Raw genomic sequence first — 25679 nt, 5'->3', positions numbered from 1 at the left:
AATAAGTAGGATACACTAGAATATTCCCACTGTCTAAAAGTGAACATAGTTTCTGTAAGAATTCTGAAGTGGCACATACTGGTTTACAAATCTATACATGTAAAGAACAATATCCACATTTTTAAATGGAAATGTAGATGCTGAAGTATTTTGAGCTGAGTGCCTTACCTGGCCCAAATTTGCATGTTTTTAATTAGTTATTTTTTTTTAAACAACAAACCGCATATCTCTAGTACCTGACTATGTTCTGATTTGTAAGGAAGTATAAATATTGTCGAAGACACAGAGTAAAATAGGGTGCCTTTCCTCATTAATTTTAACTGGAAGTAAATGAGTTGAACTTTGGCATCAAACATTTAAGCCATAATGGTCACTTTTTTTCTCAATAGTTAATGATTAGAATGGAATAGAATCCCTGTAGTATGGAAGCAGGCTATTCAGCCCATTGAGTCCACACTGATCCTCTAAAGAGCATTACATCCAGATTAATTATCTAGGATCACAGATTTGAACGCCACCATGGCAGATGGTGAAATTAATTGAACTGAGAAGTCAAATTGCTGTAATGTAGACTGCTATCGATTGTCTTAAAAACCCATCCTGTTCACTAATGTCATTAAGAGAAGCAAATTTGCTATCCTTATCTGGTTCTGACCTACAGCAATATGTTTAACTCTTAACTTCCTTTAGCAATGGGTAATAATTATTGAGGAGAAAGTGAGGTCTGCAGATGTTGGAGATCAGAGCTGAAAATGTTTGTTGCTGAAAAAGCGCAGCAGGTCAGGCAGCATCCAAGGAACAGGAGATTCGATGTTTCGGGCATAAGCCCTTCCTAAAGAAGGGCTTATGCCCGAAACGTCGAATCTCCTGTTCCTTGGATGCTGCCTGACCTGCTGCGCTTTTTCGGTAATAATTATTGGCCTTGCCAGCAATGCCTACATTCCATGAGCAAGTTCAAAAAGAACCTTACTAATTTGATACGGTTAGGTCCTTATTACCTTGTCGGTTTAAACCCTATTTTCTCTTTTGCTGCTGAAGCATGAATTGCTTCCCTCTTGAAGATCTTCCAAATTGCCTTGTAATATTGCAACATTGTTTGATAGTTATTTCCAGCTGCTGCATTTTGTGTTGCATGAGCTGTCCTTTAAAAATTAGTAAGCGTGATGAGATTAAAAATACAGATTAATATATTATAAATAAGATGAAGGCTGCTCCTTTAGTTCTGCAGAACACTGAATGAATTTGTGGAATGTAATCCCCAAGGCATCCGTAAAAAATCCCACATTACTACTTAATAAAAGTGAAATTTGGTTTATTTGTTCACAGTAAATCATAGCCTGGGCATTGACCTTCATGGCAGTAGAATTGCTGTGATTATTTAACAATTATTTCCTTATTCACTTTGAGCACCTCCATAGCAAATGTATGCAAAAATGTAGATATGTATATGCAGTGATTGAAATAACAGTTAACATATAATATAAATAAGCATGTTGTAAAATGTATTCTAGTCAAACTCATTTACCTATAAAATGCGCAAAACACTTTCATGCCACATATCTCTATGTTCTTTGTCAAAATCGACAGGACCAATTGAAGTAAATAGTTCCATCAATTTTTATTTTCCTTACTGAGATTTTAAAATTTAATTTAATTTATTGTTTGCTTTCAGCTGGTCAGTCATGGTATTTCATTGCACTTCAAGAAAGATTGAAACCAGCAGTAATTTTATTAAAGAGAAAGTCCACACAACCTTAGAACCTAGTCCCATTAATGAGCTGCTTTTTAAAACAGGTCTATAAAATGTGATTGGTTTATACGTAACATTGGGCATTTTTGAATGTTCTATCCTGTCAGTTAGTGTATCCCTAATATATTTATGGCAGTCAAAATAGCAGTCAATTTCCGTTAGCTCACATATAATTACATTATATAGCAAACGGCGTTTTTCTTCTTACCAATGATACACCCCACTCTTCTGAACTCATTGACTCTCTATTGCTATAAGTTTCCCTGGATGCTGGACCTCCACATTACTGTGTTGAAATGAGTATTGTTCGTGTATAAATATCATAAATAATTTAAAGAAGAGATGGTGGCCAAGTGGTAAGGTCACTGAACTTGTAATCCAAAGGCCCAAGTAAAGCTTTAAGGAAATTGTTTCATATCCCTTTGCAACAGCCATCTTAACAAAATCTTCAATGTAAAGCTTGTCTTGTAATTGTGACGATGAAAATCCAACTGCTTCACGAATGTCTTTTTGGGAGACAATCTGCTATTCCCTAAACTGGTCTGTTCTAAATGTGACTCAAGACTGAAGGCAATGTGCTCAACTGTCCTCTGAAATAGCGGAGTAAGCCTCTCGGTTTGAGGGAAACTAGAGACGGACCATAGGTGCTGGAGTTGCCAGTGACCCCGGTTGTATTTTTTTGAAAAAAATGACTGTGGGTTATTGCAGCTGTCTTTGATTTGTCCTCTTGGTGTTCAAACAAATGCACCCATGCCAGCAACAATAATTACTGGACAAGGGTTAGGAGTTCGAATGTTTGACTTTGGCCTTACTGTTGAGGAACAATTCAGTTTAAAGCTGGATGTTCTTCATATGATCGGCTTAGCCACTCACCAGTGAAATTGAAGCTACTGTAAAACCTCAGTAAAAGCCAAGTTAAGACACAAGTCTCAAAATATCAGAGAGAAACAGATACCCAAGAACTTTAAGTAAAATTGTTAGATCTTTCTGAACTTGATGTATGTGTGAAATTTGCTTTGTTTGCTGGGGACTGGAATTGAAATTTCTCCGGTTTTTCTCTTCTCTCTGATGTAGCTTCGATGGTACATTGGTGAAAATGGCCATTTTCTCAGGGTTTGTGTAGGCTAATAGAAGAACAGATGCATTATGTGTAAAATGGCTTGTAAGGATCAGAATGCAGCGTTAGTAAATCTTTATTGTTTTATTTGTTGCTAGGATTCAAGACTGAGTATATATACAAATAATTCTTTTGTGAGCTGCTTCCAGCTATCTACCCTAATTCTCCAATTTGGGGAAATTGATTATATAATGGTCATACCACTGGACTAATAATTCAAAGGCCCATTCTTTTGGGACAATGTTCAAATCCTACCACAGCTGCTAGTGGGATTTTACTTCACTTAATAAATCTGGAACATAAACCTTGTCGCAATAATGGTGATCACAAAGCTATCAATGATAGTTTACTCTTGAGTGGCTTCTGAAATGGCCTAGTAAGTTCCTCAGTTCGGGAGATGGGCATCAAATCAGAAATGGCTCAAATGTTGGCCTTGCCCGTGATGTCCAAATCCCATGCAAGAATGAAAAAGTATCATCTTCCATTTATGCTCTTCATGTTGATTTGCCTGAATAATATTCAGTAGATCATCTAAAACTAAAATGTAGAACAGATTCTGGACTGACCATGGTGCCATTCTAAACTAATCTGATCTGCTTGTACATGGTCTGTATCCTTATATGCTCTGACTGTGTATATGTCTATCTAAATGTTTCTGGAGTAGTCTAATATACAGGTTGTAACAGCAGAAGTGTATAAATACATACACCAGGCCTTCATGAGAGGAAATCATCCTGACAAATTTATTAGCATTTTTTGAGGAGTTAACAAGCAGAATAGGTAAAGGAGAAGCAGTGGATGTAATACATTTGGATTTTTGGAAGTTGTTTGATGAGGTGCCCCCCATTAGATTAGTTAGTGGTACTGGGAGGTAGTACATTAGCATGGATAGAGGATTGGCTAACTAATAGAAGATAGAGTCTGGATATGGGGAGCGTTTCCTGAAAGTAGTGGATTGCCACAAGGTTTAATGCTGGAGTCACAATTATTTATTATATATTTATTTAGAATATATCTTAATAACATATATGGGAAAAGTAAATATTTTATAACCAGGCTACTAACATAGTGATGAGGGTGACACAGAGTCTGCAGAGGGATATTGACAGTTTAAACAAGTGATCAAAATGTTGGCAGGTGGACTATGATATGAGAAATGAGGTTTTGCACCTTGGTAGGAAGTATAGGAGAGTTTAATATCCACTTTGCTTGTTACATAATATTATTTCAGTGAAGCCTATAGAAAACTACAGCACAGATGAATTGGGAGGTCCTTCTGCATTTTGGACTCCTTATCTAAGGAAAGATATTGGAGGCTGTCCAAGACAAAAATGCATGTAGTAAAAGAACATTTGGAAAGTCCAAACACAATCCATCAGAGTCAGAATGGTTTTATGAAGGGTAAATAGTGTTTGACTAATTTGCAAGACTTCTTCCAAGATGTAATAAGCAAAGTGGATAATGAGGGTCTTGTAGATGTGGTACGTCTGAATCTCCAGAAGGCATTTGATAAGATGCCACACAAAAGCTTAACAAACAAAGTAGGATCACATGGGGTTAGTAATAATGTATTAGCTTGGATAAAGGAATGACGAGGTAAAAAAAATGACTGCAGATGCTGGAAACCAGCTTCTGGATTAGTAGTGCTGGAAGAGCACAGCAGTTCAGGCAGCATCCGAGGAGCAGTAAAATCGATGTTTCGGGCAAAAGCCCTTCATCAGGAATAAAGGCAGAGAGCCTGACGGGTGGAGAGATAAGCTAGAGGAGGGTGGGGGTGGGCTTATCTCTCCACGCTTCAGGCTCTCTGCCTTTATTCCTGATGAAGGGCTTTTGCCCGAAACATCGATTTTACTGCTCCTCGGATGCTGCCTGAACTGCTGTGCTCTTCCAGCACTACTAATCCAGAATAAAGGAATGACTAACCAACTGAAAACAGAGTTGGGATAAATGGGTACATTTTGGTTGGCAAATTGTGATTAGTGGAGTGTCATAGGGTTCAGTCCTTGGGCCCAACTATTTCCAAGCTATTCCAATATCTTGGATGCAAAGTGCAATGTATTATAGCCAAAGTTGCAGTTGATGCTAAAATATGTGACTAAATAAGTTGCAGAATAGAAATAAGAAATTTACAAATGGATATGTATAGATCAGGTGAATGGGCTAAACTTTGGCAGGTATAGTTTAATGTGGATCAGTGTGAGGTTATCCATTTTGGTCAGAAGACAAAAAAAGACAACTTATCTAAATGGAAAGAAAATTCAGAGTGCTTTGGTGCAGAGGGATCTGGGTGCCTGGGAAGCTTAGAAAGCTAGCATGCTGGTATAGTAGGTAGTAAGGAGATCCACTTTTGGCATTTATTGCTAAAGAAACATAGTATAAAAGTTGGGAACAAAAGTTGCAATTGTATAAGGCCTTGGTGTGACTGCATCTGGAGGCTTTACATGAGGAGTGATATAGTTATGTTGGAGGCTGTTCAGCAAAGGTTCACTAGATTAATTCCAGAGGTGAGGGGTTTGTCTTTGAGGAGAGATTGAGCTCTTATACTCTCTCGAGTTTAGAAGAATGAAAGGTGATCTTAGGTCTTTCAGATGCTAAAAAGGATTGACAAAGTAGATTTAGCAAGATTTAGCAAAGTAAACCTTTTCCTATAAATTCTGTGTCTAATGGTCCTGCTCCACAACCACTTGATGAAGAAGCAGCGTTTCAAAAGCTAGTGCTTTGAAACAAACCTGTTGGACTATAACCTGGTGTTGTGTGATTTTTAACTAGATTTAGAGTGAGTGCTTTCCCCTTGTGGGACAACTAGAGTGAGAAGTCATAGTTTTAGGCTAAGGGATCGTAGATTTAAGGATTTTAAAGGAGCAGGGAAGTGGAATTGCCAAGGTGAGATCAACTATGATCATATTAAATAATGATGCTGATTCAAGGGGCTGATTTGCCTATTCCTACTCCTAGTTTTTCTTGTGTGGTCCAGATAAGGTTCACTAGGCTCATCCCAGGTATGAAGGGATTGTCTTATAAGGAGAAGTTGAGTTGGCTGGGTATGTATGCACTGGAGTTTAGAGGAATGAGAAAGTGGTGTTTTTAAAACATACAAGATTCTTAGGGGACTTGACAGTGAAGATCCTTACAGGAGAGTCATCGACCAGAGGACATAATCTCAGAATAAGAGGCTGCACATATAAGACAGAAATGAGGAGGGATTTTTTTCTCTGAGGGTTGTGAATCTGAGAGGCAGGGATGTAAAGTATACTCAAGGCAAAGGTAGTCAGATTTTATAGTGAAATTGCAGGAAAGTGGAGTTGACAATTGCATTTGGATCAAGAGTCGAAATGAATCAAGCAGTTTTCCCTCCTTGGTGAACCATTCATTTAGACCAGACTTGTAGGACCAAATAGACTACTCCTGCTCTTAGCTGTTCGTTTCTTAACAGATTTTGAACTGAGTTTGTGTCTGCCAGTTCAGGTGGATATTAAAGATCCAATGGTGCTTTTTTTTCCCATGGTACTAGGAAACACTCTTCCCTCAGTGTAAAAAAAGAATCAAACAATTAATTGTCAATTATTAAATTGCAATCTTAGCAAACTATTGCATGATGAAATGTGTGGATCTCCTGAGGTCACCAGCAACACAGTGTTGGTCTTTAACGAATTCAGCTGCAAATGTGTTGCTGGTCAAAGCACAGCAGGCCAGGCAGCATCTCAGGAATAGAGAATTCGACGTTTCGAGCATAAGCCCTTCATCAGGCTTATGCTCGAAACGTCGAATTTTGTATTCCTGAGATGCTGCCTAGCCTGCTGTGCTTTGACCAGCAACACATTTGCAGCTGTGATCTCCAGCATCTGCAGACCTCATTTTTTACTTTAACGAATTCAATTCATTCCACATGATATCAAGAAATAATTGAAGGCATTGGATATTGCAAAGGTTATGTACTCGAATAACATTCTGGCAATAGTACTGAAACTTGGTCTCCAGATCTAAATATGCTCCTAGCCAAGCTGTTCCAGAACAGCTAATACAAGGACATCTGTCTGATAATATGGAAACTCACCCAGGTATGTCCTGTACAGAAAAAGCAGGACAAATCTAAACTAACTAATTGCCTGCCCTTGATCATCAGCAAAATTAATAAACTGTCATCAACAGTGTTATCAAGCAACACCTCTCAGCAATAATGTGCTCACTGGCACTCGGATTGGGTTCTGACCTCAAAACAGCCTTGTTCTAAACATGGACTAGAGCTGAACACCAGACGTAAGGTGAGAGTTACTACTCTGGGGAAGAATGAAACATTTGTCTGACTGTGCTACCAACAAGTTCTAGCTAAACTGGAGTCAGTGGGAATAAGAGAGAAAACACTCCACTGATTGATGTCAAGTAGATTAGATTAGAAGATTAGAATCCCTACAGTGTGGAAACAGGCCCTTCAGCCCAGCAAGTCCAGACGGACCCTCCAAAGAGTATCCCATCCAAACCCATTTTCCTATTACTCTACATTTATCCCTGACCATTGCACCTAACCTACACATCTCTGAACACTATGGGCAATTTAGCATGGACAATTCACCTATCCTGCACATCTTTGGAAGTGGGAGGAAACCAGAACACCTGGAAGAAACCCAAGCAGAAAAGAGGAGAATGTGCAAACTCCACACAGACAGACGCCTGAGGCTGCAATTGAATCTGGGTCCCTGTGAGGTAGCAGCACTAACCACTGAGCCATTGTGCCACCAAAATGTAGTACATTCACATATAGCATAAAGGAAGATGATTGTGGTTTTGGAGGTCATTCACTTCCACCTCAGGACATCATTCCAGTTGTCCTTTAGAGATCTCCCTAGTCCAAGCCATTCTATCTCCTTCTTGAATGCTCTCTCTATCATCAGATCAGATGTGGGAATGCTCACTGATGATTCTATGGACATTAGATACCAGAGCATTTGAACCCATTTACTGGACAATATCCGGACTTGCTGATAATTGATAAGGAACATTCATGCCAAGCAAATTCCAGGCAATGACCATTTTCCATAGCAGAGAATATGATCATCATTCCTTAACATTCGATGGCGTTAGTATTGCTGAATCCTCATCAACCTACTTCCTGTGGAATTATCTTTGGCGAGAAACAGAACTGGACCATCCATGAAAGTACTATGGCTGTATAAACAAGGCAGAGGCTAAGGATTCTTTGTTGACTAGCTTACCACCTATCTTTCAAAGTCTCACCACCATCTGCAAGGCACATGTCAGGTGTGTAATGGGGTACTCTTCATTTACCTGGATGGGTGCAGCTGCAAAAACACTTGAGAAGCTGCAAAACACTCAGTACAATGCACAATGCTTCATTGGCACTTCGTCCGCTACTATTAAAGCTTACTTCCTCCATTTCTGATGCACAATACCAGTATTGTGCGCCATCTACAAACTATTCTTCAGTAACTCACCAAGGCTCCTCCGTAAACATGCAACATTGATCACCTGGAGCAATAATGCATGGGTTCTCTACATGTGCAGGTTTCTCTCCAAGGTACACACCTTCCTGACTATAAGGTCATTCTATCATCTTTCTATAAAATTATTCCTTCTCTGTCACTTGGTCAAACTCCTAATAGTCACTTCTAAACAGCACTTTGTGTCCCTCTACCCAAGCACCATGTGGTTCAAGAAAGCACTTCACTTTCTTCATGAATATAAGGAATAAGTAATAAACGCTGGCCCAGCCAAAGACACCCATAATCCCATGATTTCTTTAACATACCACCAAATGCTAGTTCAGTATGTGAAGTATTTTGAAATATATGTTTTTAAATGCTAAGCTATATGAATGCAAGTATTTCTTTCTGAAACACTTACCCAGTTAATCTGAATCATATCAAACAGAATTGATTCCAAAACTCTTGTCCTTGAAACTCTGCATCAGTTTTCAAGAGGTATGATGAAATGCTAGTTTTTTTTTGAGTGAGTAATCCAGTGGCCCAGGTTAATGTTCAAGGACGTGAGTTCAATTCCCACAATCACAAAAAGTGGAATTTGAAATTTGAATAAAATCTGGAATTAAAAGCTAATTTGACATGATTATGTAGCCATTTTCTGCTGCTGTTAAATTCCATACTGTTCACTAAAGTACTTTAGGGAAGGAAACCTGCCAGTCTTGCATGGTCTGCATGGTCTGCATGTCTACATGTGACTCAGACCCACAGCAATGTAGTTGACTCTTAACTGGCCTCTGAAATGTCTGAGCAACTCACTTTATTCAAGTGAAATCGGCAATGGACAGCAAGTAGCAGCCTTGTGTGTGACTCTCACATCAAATGGAAATATAACAGAAACAATGAAGTGCACCTTTTAACAAATATATAGATACTGAAATAATCACAAGGCAATAGACACAGCAACTTGAACTTATATTCTGCCCAGAGAATAATAAAATTTGCTCAGATGTTTCACTGAAATATTATCAGACAAATATTTTACAATGAGCCACAAAAGGAGGTAATAAACCAAGTGACCAAAGTCAGAAGTTTTGAGAACATTTTTCGAAGTGCAGAAAGAAGTAGAGACAAGGGGGGCTTTACCTTTGTAACCAAGAGGAGGAAGAGAAACAAAGAGGCTTTGTCTGTTCGTTGCAAGACTCTCAGTTGAAATAGGTTCAGGCAGTGTCGGGTTAGTTTCATGTGGATATGGACTCTCAATGCAAAACAGCCAATAATTGCAGAAAATTATGTCATGTTAAATAACATTCCATAGGATGGTTGAAACGGGAAATATATGATGTCTTGCCAACTGATGCTTCCTCAGGGCTGATTGCTAAGGCACATGTTTGGAACAGAACAGAGCAAGAGGGTATCTCTGTCTTTAAGTGTGCTCTACTTGAACTGGGATTAATTAGAGCTGACACTGGATGTGTTTTTCCGACTTTTGCAGCAATCTGCAGGAGCTGTTCAGTTAGTCATGCCAACAACAAGGAAGAAGGAGGATGAGGTATCTGTTGGCAGTACGCCTTTGGCAATGCAGCAATCAAATCAGGCCTCTGAATATGCTAGCAGTCCTGTCAAAACAAAAACGGCGACAGGTAGGTTGTTTTCATTCAGTACTTCATAAATGATGTGATCAGCTATAAAAAGATGTGATTTGACAACACTTGCAACAAATGCCTATCGAGGACATAAGAAAGTAGAATCACAGGTATCGAATTGAAAGAAATGCATGAAATTTTGAGATAAAATTGACCAGTTTTATCAGAGAGGAACAACTGTAAGAGTAGAACATGATTTTAAAACAAGTTTTAGTTTGACAGCTAATTAGCACAAATATGATTGAAAGTGACTGGAGTAACCATTCTCTGATAGTCCCATTTGAGAATCGATAAGTGTTTTCTTGGTATTCCCTCACCTTAATCTATGAATGTATTAAATTAAAGTGGTCAGCTGATACTGCTGAATGCATATTTAAGACGTTGCGAAAGATTTTTCCATTTCCACCAATGAGAATACTATGGTGTAATACAACCTATGGAGCAATGAAATGGACAAATAAATTGCTGCTTGCACAGCTGCCCTCACACAATCTTCATATTTATAAGATTCTAAAATTTTCAATTGAATTTCCAATTTTTCTCTCTTTTTCACAAACTGTGTCAAAATTTCCATTTCTCATCTGGGTGATTTATTATATGTTTATGTGACGAGTGCAGGCACTTCATGGCTAAGTAAGTGCTGGTTCTCTCACTGGCTTCTATCAGTCAGTACCCAGCATGTGAAGGCACATATTAACTTTTGTTGTTATGGCTGAGAAAGCACTTTTTAAAAAAATTTGTGGATGTGTTATATATAATATTGATGTGTTATATATTAAGTATATTCTCCACATATAGAATGGTTACTTTGGTCTTTTATGTATTTGATTTTCATTTCTTCACCTGTTGTAGAAAGGGCAAATAAAATAAGAGGGGAAAATCCATGAAATTGAATGGGTTCCCTTAATAACTTTTGTTTTAGAAATTCTCAATGTTTTCTGATTAAGTTTTATTTAAACTGTAACCGCACGAGGAATTATTTGTTTGTCCATGTGCACCAGAACAGTGAGGCACAATAGCCTCCTGCTGTGCTATAACTGTTTTGTGTGCCTAATTTAGAAACACTTTTGGTTTGTGCTTAACAAGAACATTACAACTTCAGCGTGGAAATCAGCTATATCCTTCTAATCCAATTTTCTTTCTCTTTAAATGAAACTTGTTGTTTTGCTTTGGATGAGCTATCTAATTGTGACTGAATTATTGTGATTGACTTTCAGTAAATCCTTATATCATTTACGTGCTCATAACCCTTAGTGTGAAAATGATTCTTCTGAGCTGTCCCTTTGACAGTGATTTATAGATTAGTGGAAATAACTTGATACTATTTATATTCTCAAACCCTCCCAAAGATTTATTCATGCTGGATCCACCCAATAATTATAACAGGAAACAGGTGGTGATATGACATAAAAACAGAGTGCTGGAAATGCTTAGTAGGTCTGGCAGCATCTGTGGAGAGAGAAACACAGTTAAAGTTTCAGCTCGATAGCCATTCATTTATTTTGATGAAAGGTCATTGATCAGAGTATTCATTTGTTTTTCTCTGTCCACAGATGTTGCCAGGCCTGCTGACTAGTTTCTTTTATTTTCTGTTGTTATTTGATGTTCAGAAACCATACTGTTTCTTCTGTATAGTTGTGGCATGTGACAAGTTGGCGTGCATGATACTATGGTTAGCACAATGAAATAACTGAAAGGGAATACAAAACTGTGTGTATAAATTTCAAGCAATGTTCATAAAGGTGATAATGTCAGAGTTGGGTCTACTGTCCTTTGGAGCAGTGGAGAGCATGCGAAGCTCAGTGAACTTCAACATGTCATTAAAATAATGGATAATACAGAAATGGATTTGATGTACAACTGTTTTCTGAATAAATAGCATTAATGATACAGAAAGGATATAGAACATTTAAACAATTAATAGGACTAAACTGTGTGTGATTGGTCTAGCAGGGGTTCATGTAAAATAATTAAACCAATACCAGCCTAAAATGAACAATGGAACAATTGGGGTGAAGGCAGCAATATAAACTCCAAATGAGTGGAAGAGTGATGCTGTCGATAAGCAAAATTTTAGTAACCATTAAAAGTGCTGCTATAACAGGACCAACTGAGTTCCCAGAAGCAGCCTGAATAGAAATTATTAATTAATGGAGTAGTTTTTGGTAACTGACTCACTGTGAAAGAGCAGGGAATAAGATGTTTGTCCATTTACAGAAGCCCAATACTGTGTTGGTTTGCAAATGGGTTTTCAATTGTTGAGAGAGCCAAGGCTTACATAATAGCACTAATGTAGGAAAATGTCCCAAGGCGCTTTGAATCATTAAAACAGATTATCTGATCAGTTACATTATTTTCTTTCCGTTCAAGTCAAGAAAGGCATAATTGGCTGAAGTATTTAATGGTAGCTCAGTGTTTTGAGCCTCTGCCAAAGGTGAATATCACCCCCAAAAGGCACTGTTTATCCAATACAAATTATGCTTTTTCTTACAGAAAGTGTGGGCTCCTTATGGACATTCCTATTCATAATAAGCACAAAGAATGTTTTGAGTGGATTCAAGTTTTAACAGCATGTCACATCAGTGTACATCTACTCAGACATCGGCTGCACTGTTCGTGATTTAATTGTTTTCTTCTTCTTCAGCAGAATCCTCCTGTAATTTTCTGCATCTGCCTACAAAACTCAATCTGCCCCTAATTCAATGATATATACATAACATAAAGTTATCATTAAAATTTGTTAGTCCTTCATTCAGAGATGGAAATTTCAAGCTCAGCACAAGTCTGTGAGCAACATGGCTTCTCAATCCCTCGATCAGGGAATGCTTCCTTTCTTCAGATGAAAGATCGATGATTTAAAATATAACCTTGTTTTTCTCTCTCCACAGATCTTGGCAAACCTGCTGAGCATGTCTCGCATTTTCTGTTTTTATTTTGGATTTCTGAAGTAGTTTGTTTTTGTATTAATGATTCCTTCATCCCCTAATTTCTGTGCAGGAATTTTACTGCCAAGGTTTGTGTTTTTTTAAAAAAAAGCATACCGTTTCTGGGCTTCAGCCCATTACATTGCGGTTTGTTGTTGGATTTTTGTAGAATAAAACTTGTTGCTGCTGCTTGTTGAGGCTGGCTGATACAAAATCTAGTTCGGTTCCAAAGACTGCAATGATATGGGAAAGCCCTGGGAAGTTTCCTTACTTTCTATTCATTGGAGCAGGTAAACGTTGTGTAAATGAATTCTGGGGTCTCAGGGTAGGTGGGTGATTTGGATAATTTAAAGAAGTGTGCAGAAGCGCAAGAGAGATGAGAATTTTTTTTAACTTTGGTATAATAATCTAGAATACAAGAGTGATGGAAGCAGGTTCAATAGTAGATTTCAAAAGACAATTATACTTGCAGTTGAAAATGAGAAAAGTGTCGAGTTTTACAATCCCAATAGGGACCGCAAGGTAGGATTTCTCACAAGGCCAATGGAAAGAGAACAGTTAGACAAGACTTCACTTTTTTGTAAGTCCCTCTGGAACAGACCAGCTAATATCAGCATAATTCAAATGTTAATTAGCAGGCAAATAACATTTCAAACAAAAGATAAATTTCCTGTTAAAAGCACCTTGCTTGATTGACACATTCACTTCCTCCACCATCAATGCACAATGGCAGCATTGTGTAAGATATATCAGATGCATTGTAGCAACTTGTCAAGCTCCCTTTGACGTCACCTTTCAAACCCCGATCTACATGTCCTGGAAGGACAAGGACATCAGTTGCATAAGAATACCACCTGCAAGTTCCCTTCCGAGCCACTCAGCAGCCTGATTTGGAAATACATCATACTTTCGTATTGTTGTGTGATCAAAATCCTGGAAACTTGTCCCTAACAAACACTGTTCCTCCACCCCAAGTTCACAGCAATTCTGGAAGGGTTGGAAAATATATTCCAACCTTGTCAGTGACACCCATGTCTCATGAAAGAAAATAGCTTCATAAATGTTTCTGCAGCAAGTAGTAACTTCATGTAGTGACAAGTACCAGCATTAATTCCCACATAAATGGGGCATAAAATGTAAATTCTCAGCCCGTTAAATTTGGCATCAAGTATGTGGGAACCCTCAATCCCACTCAGTGGATTTGGTCCTGAGTTGCTTTCATCTGCAGAGGTGGTTTGTGATTACAATTACCACCCAAATAGTGCGCCCCGTAGGACTTCCCAAGCGAGGCTCAATAGCCTTGCTGATGCAGAATCACCAGAGATGCCTTTCTGAGACCACTTTTTAAAAATATAAGTTAACTCTAGCAAAAATGAAGTGGCATCAGTGAAACTCTAGCCAAATCCAGAATCCCTGTTTTATTAGATTATTTACAGTGTGGAAACAGGCCCTCAGCCCAACAAGCCCACACCGACCCGCTGAAGCGCAACCACCCAGACCCATTCCCCTACATTTACCCCTTCACCTAACCGGGCAATTTAGCATGGCCAATTCACCTAACCTGCACATTTTTGGACTGTGGGAGGAAACTGGAGCACTCAGAGACGGGGAGAATGTGCAAATTCCACACAGACAGTTGCCTGAGGCGGGAATTGAACCCGGGTCTCTGGCACTGTGAGGCACACGTGCTAACCACTGTGCCATCGTGCTGCCCACGCTTTTTCTATATTAAACTTGCTGTCCTCCTCAAACTGTATTACATCTACAATTCTATGTTCCCCTCATCTATTTTTTTTGATTTGTCAATATCCATAAACTGAGCTAGAGCAGCCATTGAAATAGCTGAAAATGTGTTGCTGGGAAAGCGCAGTGGGTCAGGCAGCATCCAAGGAACAGGAGAGTCGAGATTTTAGGCAGGAGCCCTTCTGAAGAAGGGCTCATGCCCGAAACGTCGATTCTCCTGCTCCTTGGATGCTGCCTGACCCGCTGCGCTTTTCCAGCAACACAGTTTCAGCTCTGATCTCCAGCATCTGCAGACCTCACTTTCTCCCAGCCATTGAAATACTCTACCTGCAAAAACAGGTCAGAAGTTGGAAATTCTGAGATGAGTGACCCACCTCCCTGAAACCTGTGCACCATCTAAAAGGTGATGAGTATAGCGGAACGCTTCCCACTTGCAGGGTGGGTCTGACTCCATCAAAACTTGACACCATCCAGGAAATATCAGTCCACTTGATCTACATCCTATCCACAACATACAACATTCACTCTCCCACACCGACACACAGCAGCAGTGGTGTGCATTGTAGCAACTTACCCAGGCTCTTTGAACAGCACCTTTCAAAACCTGAAACCTCGACATATCTAGAATGACAAAGTCAGAAGGTGCATAGGAGCACAGCCACCTGGGAATTCTGATCTCTAGTAATATGAATCTTCCTTCATTGTTATTTGATCAAAATCCCAGAACTCCTTTGCTAACAGCACTGTGGAAGTACCAACATCAGATGGACTGAGTGGTTCAAGTCTATGGATCATCACCAGCACATATAAAGCAATTGTATATGTGTAACAAATAGTGGCCTTGCCAGCAAAACTACAACCTGGATTCAACTTCACTTCCATTTCACGAGCCAAATAGCTGTCAGTTAACCTTCTGTTTCTGCTCCGTGGGCACATAGATCATAACAGCGTTTACCAGAAGGTGTAACTCTTAAATTGTTTGAAAGTCAACTGAGATGTGTCAATCATAAGTCAGGTTGGAAAGACAATTTTTTCCAGCCAAATGTAAATAGTACACTGCATGCTGTAGCCTGAAAAAGGTATAAGATATCTTCACAATCAATACATTCTAAATTCTTACTGTGATTTTTAAGTTACATAAGGACTTCCCATGCTTTTAGGGTTTACCTTGCACCTAATTAATACTTTATATCGCACCTTTCATGGCCTTTAGATGTTCCGCAATACCTAATTGACAAATAGGTACTTTTGAAGTTATTTATGAAATGTGGCAGCTAATGTTTGCACAGAGTAGTTTCACAACAGTAATCTTTCCTTCGTTGAGGGAATAGCATTGGCTATGGCGGCACGGTGGCACAGTGGTTAGCACTGCTGCCTCACAGCGCCTGAGATCCGGTTCAATTCTCGACTCAGGTGACTGACTGTGTGGAGTTTGCACATACTCCCCGTGTCTGCGTGGGTTTCCTCCGGGTGCGGGTCAGGTGAATTGGCCATGCTAAATTGCCCGTAGTGTTTGGTAGGGGTAAATGTAGGGGTATGGGTGGGTTGCGCTTCAGCGGGTCGGTGTGGACTTGTTGGGCCGAAGGGCCTGTTTCCACACTGTAAGTCTAATCTAATCTAATCTAATGGCACGGAGAACAGCTCTTCAGATGCTGTGTGGGATCTTTTACATCCATCCTGGAAGGTAGACGTGCCTTGAATTTAACTTTGCATCTGATGGATGGCAGCAGTCATTCAGTATGACACTGAAGCACTAACCTGGATTATGTCCTCAACTGGCTGGAGTGGAACTCCGTGTTCTGTCTGAAGAGGCAGAACTGTTGCCCCGAGCAATACCCTGGAAAATCTATACCTAGTTTTTTCAAACATTCTTCCATTGATTGTGGGGATTGCTCGCAAGGCCAACTTTTGTTACCCGTCCCTAATTACCCTTTAATTGTATGGATTGCTAGGCCATTTTAGATGGCACTAAGAATTCACCATATTGCTGGAGTGTGGGGTCATATGTCGAACAAATTGGGTAAGGACAGCAGATTCATAGAACACAGAAAAGTACAGCACAGTTCAGGCCCTTTGGCCCACGATGTTGTGCAGAGGTTTAATCCTAATGTAAAATATGATAACTTAACCTACGCACCCCTCAATTTACTGCTAACCATGTGCATGTCCAATAGTCACTTAAATGCCCCTAATGCCTCTGTTTCCACCACCACAGCTGACAATGCATTCCATGCATTCACAACTCCGTGTAAAGAACCTACCTCTGAGTCTCCTTTATACCTCCTCCTAATATCCTCGTACTAGTCAATCCTGCCCTGGGGAAACGTCTCTGGCTATTGACTCTATCCATTCCTCTCATTATCTTGTGTACCTTGATCAGGTCTCCTCGCTTCCTCCTTCTCTCCAGAGAGAAATGTCCGAACTTATTCAACCTTTTTTCATAAGGCAAACCCTCCCGTCCAGGCAACATCCTGGTAAACCTTCTTTGCACCCTCTCCAAAGCCTCTGTATCTTTCCTACAGTAGGGCGACCAGAGCTGGACACACTATTCCAAGTGTGGTCTCACCAGAGACTTATAGAGCTCTAGCAAAACCCTTGCAGTTCTTAAACTCGATCCCCCTGTTAATGAAAGCCAAAACACCACATGCTTTCTTAACAACCCTATCCACTTGGGTGACAACTTTGAGGGATCTATGTATTTGCACACCCAGATCCCTCTGATCCTCCACATTGCCAAGAATTTTGTCTTTAATCTTATAGGAGAAAGTGAGGCCTGCAGATGCTGGAGATCAGAGCTGAAAATGTGTTGCTGGAAAAGCGCAGCAGGCCAGGCAGCATCCAAGGAGCAAAAGAATCAACGTTTTGGGCATAAGCCCTTCTTAATCCTATATTCAGCATTTGAGTTCGACCTTCCAAAATGCATCACTTTGCATTTAGATTAGATTAGATTACTTACAGTGTGGAAACAGGCCCTTCGGCCCAACAAGTCCACACCGACCCGCTGAAGCGCAACCGACCCATACCCCTACATTTACCCCTTATCTAACACTACGGGCAATTTATCATGGCCAATTCACCTGACCCACACATCTTTGGACTGTGGAAGGAAACCGGAGCACCTGGAGGAAACCCATGCAGACACGAGGAGAACGTGGAAACTCCACACAGTCAGTCGCCTGAGGCGGGAATTGAACCTGTGTCTCTGGCGCTGTGAGGCAGCAGTGCTAACCACTGTGCCACCGTGCTGCCCACTTTATCCAGGTTGAACTCCATCTGCCATTTCTCAGCCAAGCTCTGCGTCCTGTCTATGTCGCGCTGCAGCCTGCAGTAGCCCTTGATACTATTGATGGCACCTCCAAACTTTGTTTCATCTGCAAATTTACTAACCTACCCCTCAACCTCCTCATCCAAGTCATTTATAAAAACTACAAAGAGCAGAGGCTAAAGAACAGAGCCCTGCTGGACCCCATTCAACACTGACCTCCTGGCGGAATACTTTTCATTTATAACCACTCTCTGCCTTCTGTCAGCCAGCCAATTCTGAATCCAGATAGCCAAATCTCCCTGTATCCCATATTTCCTGACTTTATGAATGAGCCTACCATGGGAACCCTATCAAATGCCTTGCTGAAGTCCACATACACTACATCCACAGGTTGACCTTCGTCGACCTGTCTTGTCACCTCCTCAAAGAACTCAATAAGATTTGTGAGGCATGACCTGCCCCTCTCAAAGCCATGCTGACTGCCTTTAATCACACTGTGCTTTGCCAAATAGTCATAAATCCTATTTCTCAGAACTATTTCCAAAACTTTGATGACCACAGGCATAAGACTGATAAAGTGTGGCACTAGAAAAAGCACAGCAGGTCTGGCAGCATCTGAGGACCAAGAGAGTGCTTGACCCTTCATCAGGACTGTGGAGGGGGAAGGGGGCTGAAAATTAAATAGAGGGAGGGGCTGGGTCTCAGGGAATGGTGGTTTAGATGGTGATAGGTGGGCGAAGGTAGGAGGTGATTGTGACACGTAGCTGGGAAGTGTGGAGCAGATAGGTGAGAAGGAAGATGGACAGATAGATCAGGTTAAAAGGTCCGAGCTGAGTTGGGTGGTTGGATTGGGATGAGATGGGGGAAGGGGAGATTAGGAAACCGGTGAAGTCAATGTTGAGGCCATGTGGTTGTAGGCTTCTGAGGCGGAAGATAAGGTGTTCCTCCTCCGGTTTGAGGGTGGCTTTGCTTAGGCAGTGGAGGAAGCCTAGAATGGACATTTCATGGTGGGGTGAAGTGAGTGAAGATTGGGGAGGGAAGTTGAAATGGATGGCTGCAGAAGGAGGGTTTGGTTGGTCCATCTTCCTTCCCACCGCTCCACCCTTCACATCAATCCTTCAGAATCACTACCTACTTTTGCCCACCTATTCCCATTCCCAACTACCTTTCTCCCAGCCTCACTCCCCCTCCCCCATTTATTTATCAGCCCCCTTCCCCCTCCCCAAACTGATGAAGGATCAAGCCCGAGACACAAACACTCTGCTCCTCAGATGCTGTCTGACCTGATAAGCTTTTTCAACCACCACCCTTCATTGACTTCGATTTTTTCAACATCTGCAGTCCTCATTATCTCCCAAGGACAGCAGACGTCCTTCCCAGAAGAACATCAGTGAACTAGTTGGGTGACTACAACAGTCTGTGATAGCTGCCACTGTCACCTTTACTGAGATGAGCATTCAATTTCAGATATATTAATTACTTGAATTTCAGTTCCACTAGCTGCCACATGAGATTTGAACTTTAATCTAGACTGTTAGTCTGGGAGTCTGGATTATGATTTCAGTGACATTAACACTAAACCACTGTCTCCCCTTTAAAGTTTTAGAGAGGATTACGTAATGTAAGCAGGGTACTAGCTTTTGTGTGAACTTAAAATTGAAAAACATACTGCGATGTACATTACAGAGCAAAACACGTCTTGAGATATTTGTGAAATAGCCAATAAAGTGAAAAACGCATTCCCTAAACAGTCATAAAGTTTTGTCTGTTCCTAATATCAATTAGGCATTGATTTGCAATTATAGAAGCAGTTGTATAATTTGTAGTGATCTGAGTGCAATCTAGTATAAACAGAATGATTGCTTTTCTAGAAGAAAATAAACTCCCATAGTTAACAATTACTGTATTGTGGAACAGATGTAAAAGACTGAAGTATTTCCTGTTGTAATTGAATTTGGCATGAGGCTTTAAAAAAATTGCTGTAATTATGACACTGTCAGCTGGAGAAACCTGTGTCACAAAGAGACTGCGATTTGATTTATATGCTTTTTTAATGCCTTTAGGCTTTCTTGATAGGTTTTGCCTGCATTTTCTTTTAAATAATGCTTTAGTTTCTGAGTAAGTGAACTATATGATACATAATTAATGCACAATTAATAAAACCTGTGAATTTATTTTTATCTGAATGGCGAAAATGGTTTCATACTCCAGATCCATTAGTGCTTGCTTGGCATCTTTCACACATTCATTTGTTTACACCCACTGTTCGGAGCGATGCTGTCATTTCAGGGTTTAATTTCCCAGTGAAGTAACTTTATGGCACAGAATTTAGGCCTAATGAATAAAATCTGTGATTTGATGATGGGAGCAAATAATTATATACTCCCAATCCTCAAGAAAATGTGGAATCAGAAAATACCTTTTGGCTCAAGCAGCCTCGCTACTATACTGTCCAAATTGTTTATTTAACTCTTGAAGTTATACAGTCATCGATTCACACAGCACGGAAACAGACTCTTCGGTCCAACCAGTTCCAACTAACAAGTCCAACTAAACTAGTCCCACCTTCCTGCTCTTGACCCATATCCTTCCAAGCCTTTCCTATCATGTACCTATCAAAATGACTTTTAAATGTTGTAATTATACCCGCATCCACCAATTCCTCAGGAAATTCATTCCACATGCGAAGCACCCTCTGTGTAAAAGATTTGCCTCTCATGTCTTTTTTTAAATTTCTCTCCGCTCACCTTAAAAAATGTGTCTCTCTAGTCCTGAAATCCCTTATCCTAGGGAAAAGACAACTACCATTAACTCTATCAATACCTCTCATTATTTTATAAACTTCTGTCAGTTCTCCTCTGAACCTCCAACACTCCAGTGAAAAAAGTCCCCGCCTCTCCAGCCTTTCTTTATAACTCAAATCTTCCACACCCAGCAACATCTGGTTTAATCTCTTCTGAAGCCTGTCCAGCTTAATAATATCCTTTCCAGGACTGGGTGACCAGAACTGGACACAGTATTCTCGAAGAGGCCTCGCCAATGTTCTGTACAATCTCAACATTACTTCCCAACTCCTATACTCAAAGAACTGAGCAATGAAAGCCAGTGCACCAAATGCCTTTTTGACCATCCTGCCAATATGTGATGCAAACTTCAAAGTTGCAGAACTATCATACCCAAATGTGATTTAAACAAAACTACAGAAACCATTCTTACACCTCCGTTCATCAGACAAAGCCAATACTTTCCACTGCTTTCATTATCTTTACAGTATTTGATTATTTCTATCTCTACCTATCCCTGTGGTCTTCAGTAAATTCCCAAGCCAAGTACTCCTTCATCTCTTTGGTTTTGAAGTAGTAAAGTGACTCTATACTCAATGGCTAGTGCATTGCACATATTATTCACTTTGAGTATTAGCTGAAATTTACTATTGCACTCATCCAGCAGATTAGCTACCCACCATCCATATTATGTATTAAGTTTTTAAGACTCAATGCATTTTAGAAGCCAGGCATTGTAGCTTGCAATGGAGTGGGATACATGAAAATGGGACTTATTGTAAATTGGAAAAAGAATTCCAGATAATTTTGTTCCAATAGTGGAACTCAAATATATGTTGGTGACATTAGATTCAACTTTGTATCTGAATTGTCTAAAATATTTTGACTGTTGATATTAATTAATTACTTCAATGATTGCTGATGTTTACTATGATTTTATGTTCAAAATTTAATTTTGAAGCTATGGAATTCTTCCTTTCCTTCCCTCTTCCCTTTCATCTTTTTTCCCTTAACTTCTTTCTTTCTTCAATCTCTTCCATTTACTACCTTCTTCCTTCATCCACTGTTTTACTTCCTCACCTCTTGCTTTCCCCACTCTCTTCCTTTCTACCCTGCCTCATTTTCTGCTGTTCGCTCATTTCTTACCCCTTTTCACCCCTTTGCTCCCTTCAATCCGCTTCATCTCTTCCCCCTCTTCCTTCTTTCATCCTCCTCTTCCTCCCTGCAATACGTTCACCTTTCTTTTTTGTCACACAAAATGTTTCAAGCTGCAAGTAGGAATTCTGAACCTTAACTCGGTCATGAGATTGGAAAGTCAGGTTCACTATGTATAACTGTGTTGGATGCTGAGCAAATGGGCAACAGATTCCATTAAAAGAAATTGCAGTGATGATTTTCATGGCTTTCTTCACGAGTTGTCATAAGAAACAGGTGCTTTTGCTTCAACTTCTTTTAAACATGTTAAAATGTTTTAGTTTGGAAATCACGTACATAAATGTTAGCTCTGTTTGTTTAAGTGTGTTGTCAGAACTGCTTTGGGATTTCCTGAAAATTAATGAGTAATTGGACGATTACTTAAATGCTTCTTTTTAAATCCAAATCCCTGTGTGTAGGGAAGGAATTCTGAAGTTTAATTGTAAATTGGTGAGACATTCATAGGAAGACTTAAGACTATTTCAGAACGAAGAGTAAGATCAATGTGTATAATTTCCATCCCTGGGAAGGGAGAAAAGTGTTACTGGAGGATTATTCTGATAGATTCAGTCTGCTTTGTGGTTCATGCTTTAGATTTTCTCAACTTTGTTTTGCCATAACTAGGACAGCATGTTCATTTGTAATTGAAGATGAAAGAAAGAGTTGCATTTATATCACTTTACATGACCACCATATGTCTCGACCATGAAGTAGTTTTTAAGGATCATTACTGTTGTAGAAACTGTGGTTAGAGACAAAAATCTGTTGGAATCCATGGTAGATAAGTAGGAGACTGGAAGGACACAGCAAGCCAGGCAGCATCAGGAGGTGGAGAAGTCAATGTTTAGGGTGTAACTGCACCCGAAATGTTGCCTTCACCTCCTGATGCTGCCTGGCTTGCTGTGTTCTTCCAGCCTTCGCTTGTCTACCTTGTAGGAAATGCAGCAGCCAATTTGTACTTCATAAATTTCCACAAACAGCAATGTGGCAATGACCAGATACACTGTTTTGTGTGATGCGGTGACTAAGAAACTGAGGATAACATCCTGATTCTTCCTTGAAATAATACCAGTGGATCTTTTACACAATGCATCAGGGCAGAAGGAACCTCCATTTTAGACTCTAACCAAAACTCTGAAACGTCAGCTGTGCCATACTCCTTCAGCATTGCATTGGAGTTTCAACCTTGGATTTGGTGCTCAACTTGTGGAGTGGGACTTAAATCTGGGGAATCCTGACTCAGGCCTGAGTGTTACTAATTGATAACAAATTTCTAACATAAGTAGTAGAATTGTGAAACTGTTTTAATTTATACTTAGTTTGACTGTATATCCCAAATGCTTCCAACAAATGGTCAGAGCTGTGGTTTGACTCAAAACTGCCTTTAGACTTTAAAAACAACCTGAGAAATGCTTTATTTGGACATTTGCTAACTTCATGATTCTGTGTGAAAAAGCAAAGTTCAGATGTATGCAAAAATATTTTTCATGTGCAAATCATTTCTTATAATTTTGCTTTCATATTCTATACATTAAAAGTTCAGAAACTTAAGTTGATGATCTCAAAAATGTAACACAAATATAAAGTAATTTACAACAGTTCACTATAGGCAGTGTGACTCAGTAGGTTAAAAATTGTGTTTGCACTCAGGGGCCTGGATTTTTAGAGCCAGTCCAGGCTAATAGCAGCCAGCTGTTAGGATATAGTACTTAGTGGAGAGTTTTTGCTAATTTATTTTTCTTTTTTCACCTTTCCTCTCCATCCCTTCCCTGGCTTTAAATGAAAACTCAAAATGAGAGCCCTGGAAAATGATTCAACTGTAGAGAATGTCAGAGCCGAGCCCAATCTTGTGCTGTATCTGTAATTTTATTACAGCAAATCTACACTTTCTGCAAAAAGCTAATGGACAATTCTATCTGATGGTGTATCTCGGGAGCTAAGGTTATTTCTTCTGTGATTGCTGTCCTTGTCAACTACACACTGGAGAAGGTCAGTTTAACCTGGTACTTCAGTCCTAGAATCATAAAATCCCTAAGGTGTGGAAGCAGGCCATTTGGCCCATTGAGTACATGCCAGCCCTCAGCAGAGCATCTGACCCAGACCTCCCCCCTATCCTATTCCTGTCATCCTGCATTTCACATGTCTAATTCACCTAGCCTGTACATCCCTGGATGCTATGGGGAATTTAGCATAGTCAATCAACCTAATGTGCACATCTTGGGATGGTGGAAGGAAACCAATGGACCCAGAGGAAACCCACACAGACACTGGGAGAACATGCAAATTCCATTCAGACAGTCATCCAAGGCTGGAATCGAACCCGGGTTCCTGGCACTGTGAGGCAGCAGTGCTAACTATTCAGCCACTGTGCATCACTGGCTAAGCTGTAATTTATTGCCATCCCTAATTGCCTTCTAGGCAATTAAGAGTTAATCGCATTGCTGTTGGTCTGGAGTCTCATTGAGGTAAGGATGGCAGAGTGTCTTCCCTAAAGGGCATAGGTGCAGACTTCTCTCCCGAAAGGTAATAGTGTAGCAGTTTTTCCTGTAATGACAATTGACGTAGTTGCAATGAGACCAGTTTTGTGTCCCAGATTTTTATTGAATTCAAATTTTGACATCAATCATGCAGCAACTTGAATTCATGTCCCCAGAACATTAGACTTAAGTTCTGGGTCACTAGTCAATGACATCACCAATACCCTCCCACCTGCTATGAAGTAGGATACATGAAAATGGGACTTATTGTAAATTGGAAAAAGAATTCCAGATAATGTTGTTCCAATAGTGGAACTCAAATATATGTTGGTGACATTACATTCAACTTTGTAACTGAACTGTCTAAAATATTTTGACTGTTGATGGTAACATTGTCAGATGAATAATAATTGATATTTTAATTAAAATATCAATTATGGAGCAGATGAGACTTGAATCCAGGCCTTCTCGCCCAGAGCTAGAGACACTAATACAGTGCTCCAAGAATCCTAGCTAAATAATAACACCAAAATTAATTGTCCTCTGCATCACTGCTATATAAGTCATCCATAATTTTGGTGAAGAAGTAAATTGTGAAGACGTACATCGCTCAATCATCAGCCTTGTGAAAATGGCAGGTGTTCTGTCTGATCATGACAAAATAGAAATATTCCTGTTTTAAAAGCCACATTTGTCTAGTATTTTGAGGAATTGCAAGTTATACGAATTATATCCATTTTATAGTGTAGAAAAAGACAATTTATAAACAGGTCCACGTTGATCTGCATGACCCTGCTTCCACAATTCTTCAACTACCCATGTCAAACTATTTTTCTGTTCCTTTCAGCCCCATTCACTTACTTAGCTGCAACTTAAATGTGTCAATTAGCTGTATTGAGGCACATGAGCAAATGGAGTTAAATTCCTAAAATAAAACACAGCAAGTGTCACATGAATATGTTCATGACCAGTAAATCAGTGAAGCATCCCTCCAGAGAAGCTCTTCGTCGGAATTGAGATAAAATGTACTCCTGATGCTTTTTTTGAAAGAGTGCGGTGCTGGAAAAGCACAATCAGTCAGGCAGCATCCGAGGAGCAGGAAAACTGATGTTTCTACAACCTTTCTCCTGAAGCACTTTATCAAGTGTCACATTAATCTTGCTGAGATATGGTGAGAAAATACAAAATAAAATGAAATTCTTATGAAACTGTTGAATTTTGAATGAAATGTAAATTAACACATATGATTGTTCTGACTTGACTGGTTTTCCAAGTATTCTAACTGTTTTTGATAGGTGAGAAAAACATCTTTCACTTTTTTTGGCCAGGTGATTTTTGGTTAGAC

General features: G+C 39.8%; 1 protein-coding gene across 4 annotated transcripts in view; it reads left to right on the top strand.

The window, feature by feature from the left end:
- The window catches only part of LOC132815107 (intermembrane lipid transfer protein VPS13B-like), a 945713-nt gene that overhangs the window by 460939 nt on the left and 459095 nt on the right, over positions 1 to 25679 (top strand). For all 4 annotated transcript variants that reach the window (XR_009644627.1, XM_060823876.1, XM_060823877.1 and 1 more), the window contains exon 21: positions 9798 to 9945. Coding sequence is in view for 3 of the 4 variants with exons in the window: in XM_060823876.1 (XP_060679859.1) it covers positions 9798 to 9945 (148 nt within the window). In the remaining variant the exon portion in view is untranslated. The remainder of the gene's footprint in view (positions 1 to 9797; positions 9946 to 25679) is intronic.

The sequence above is a fragment of the Hemiscyllium ocellatum genome, chromosome 4 (assembly GCF_020745735.1).
Source record: "Hemiscyllium ocellatum isolate sHemOce1 chromosome 4, sHemOce1.pat.X.cur, whole genome shotgun sequence".
NCBI classification, from domain to species: Eukaryota; Metazoa; Chordata; class Chondrichthyes; order Orectolobiformes; family Hemiscylliidae; genus Hemiscyllium; species Hemiscyllium ocellatum.
Note: the sequence above shows the minus strand (reverse complement) of the source record. Positions and strands in the feature narration are given on the sequence as shown.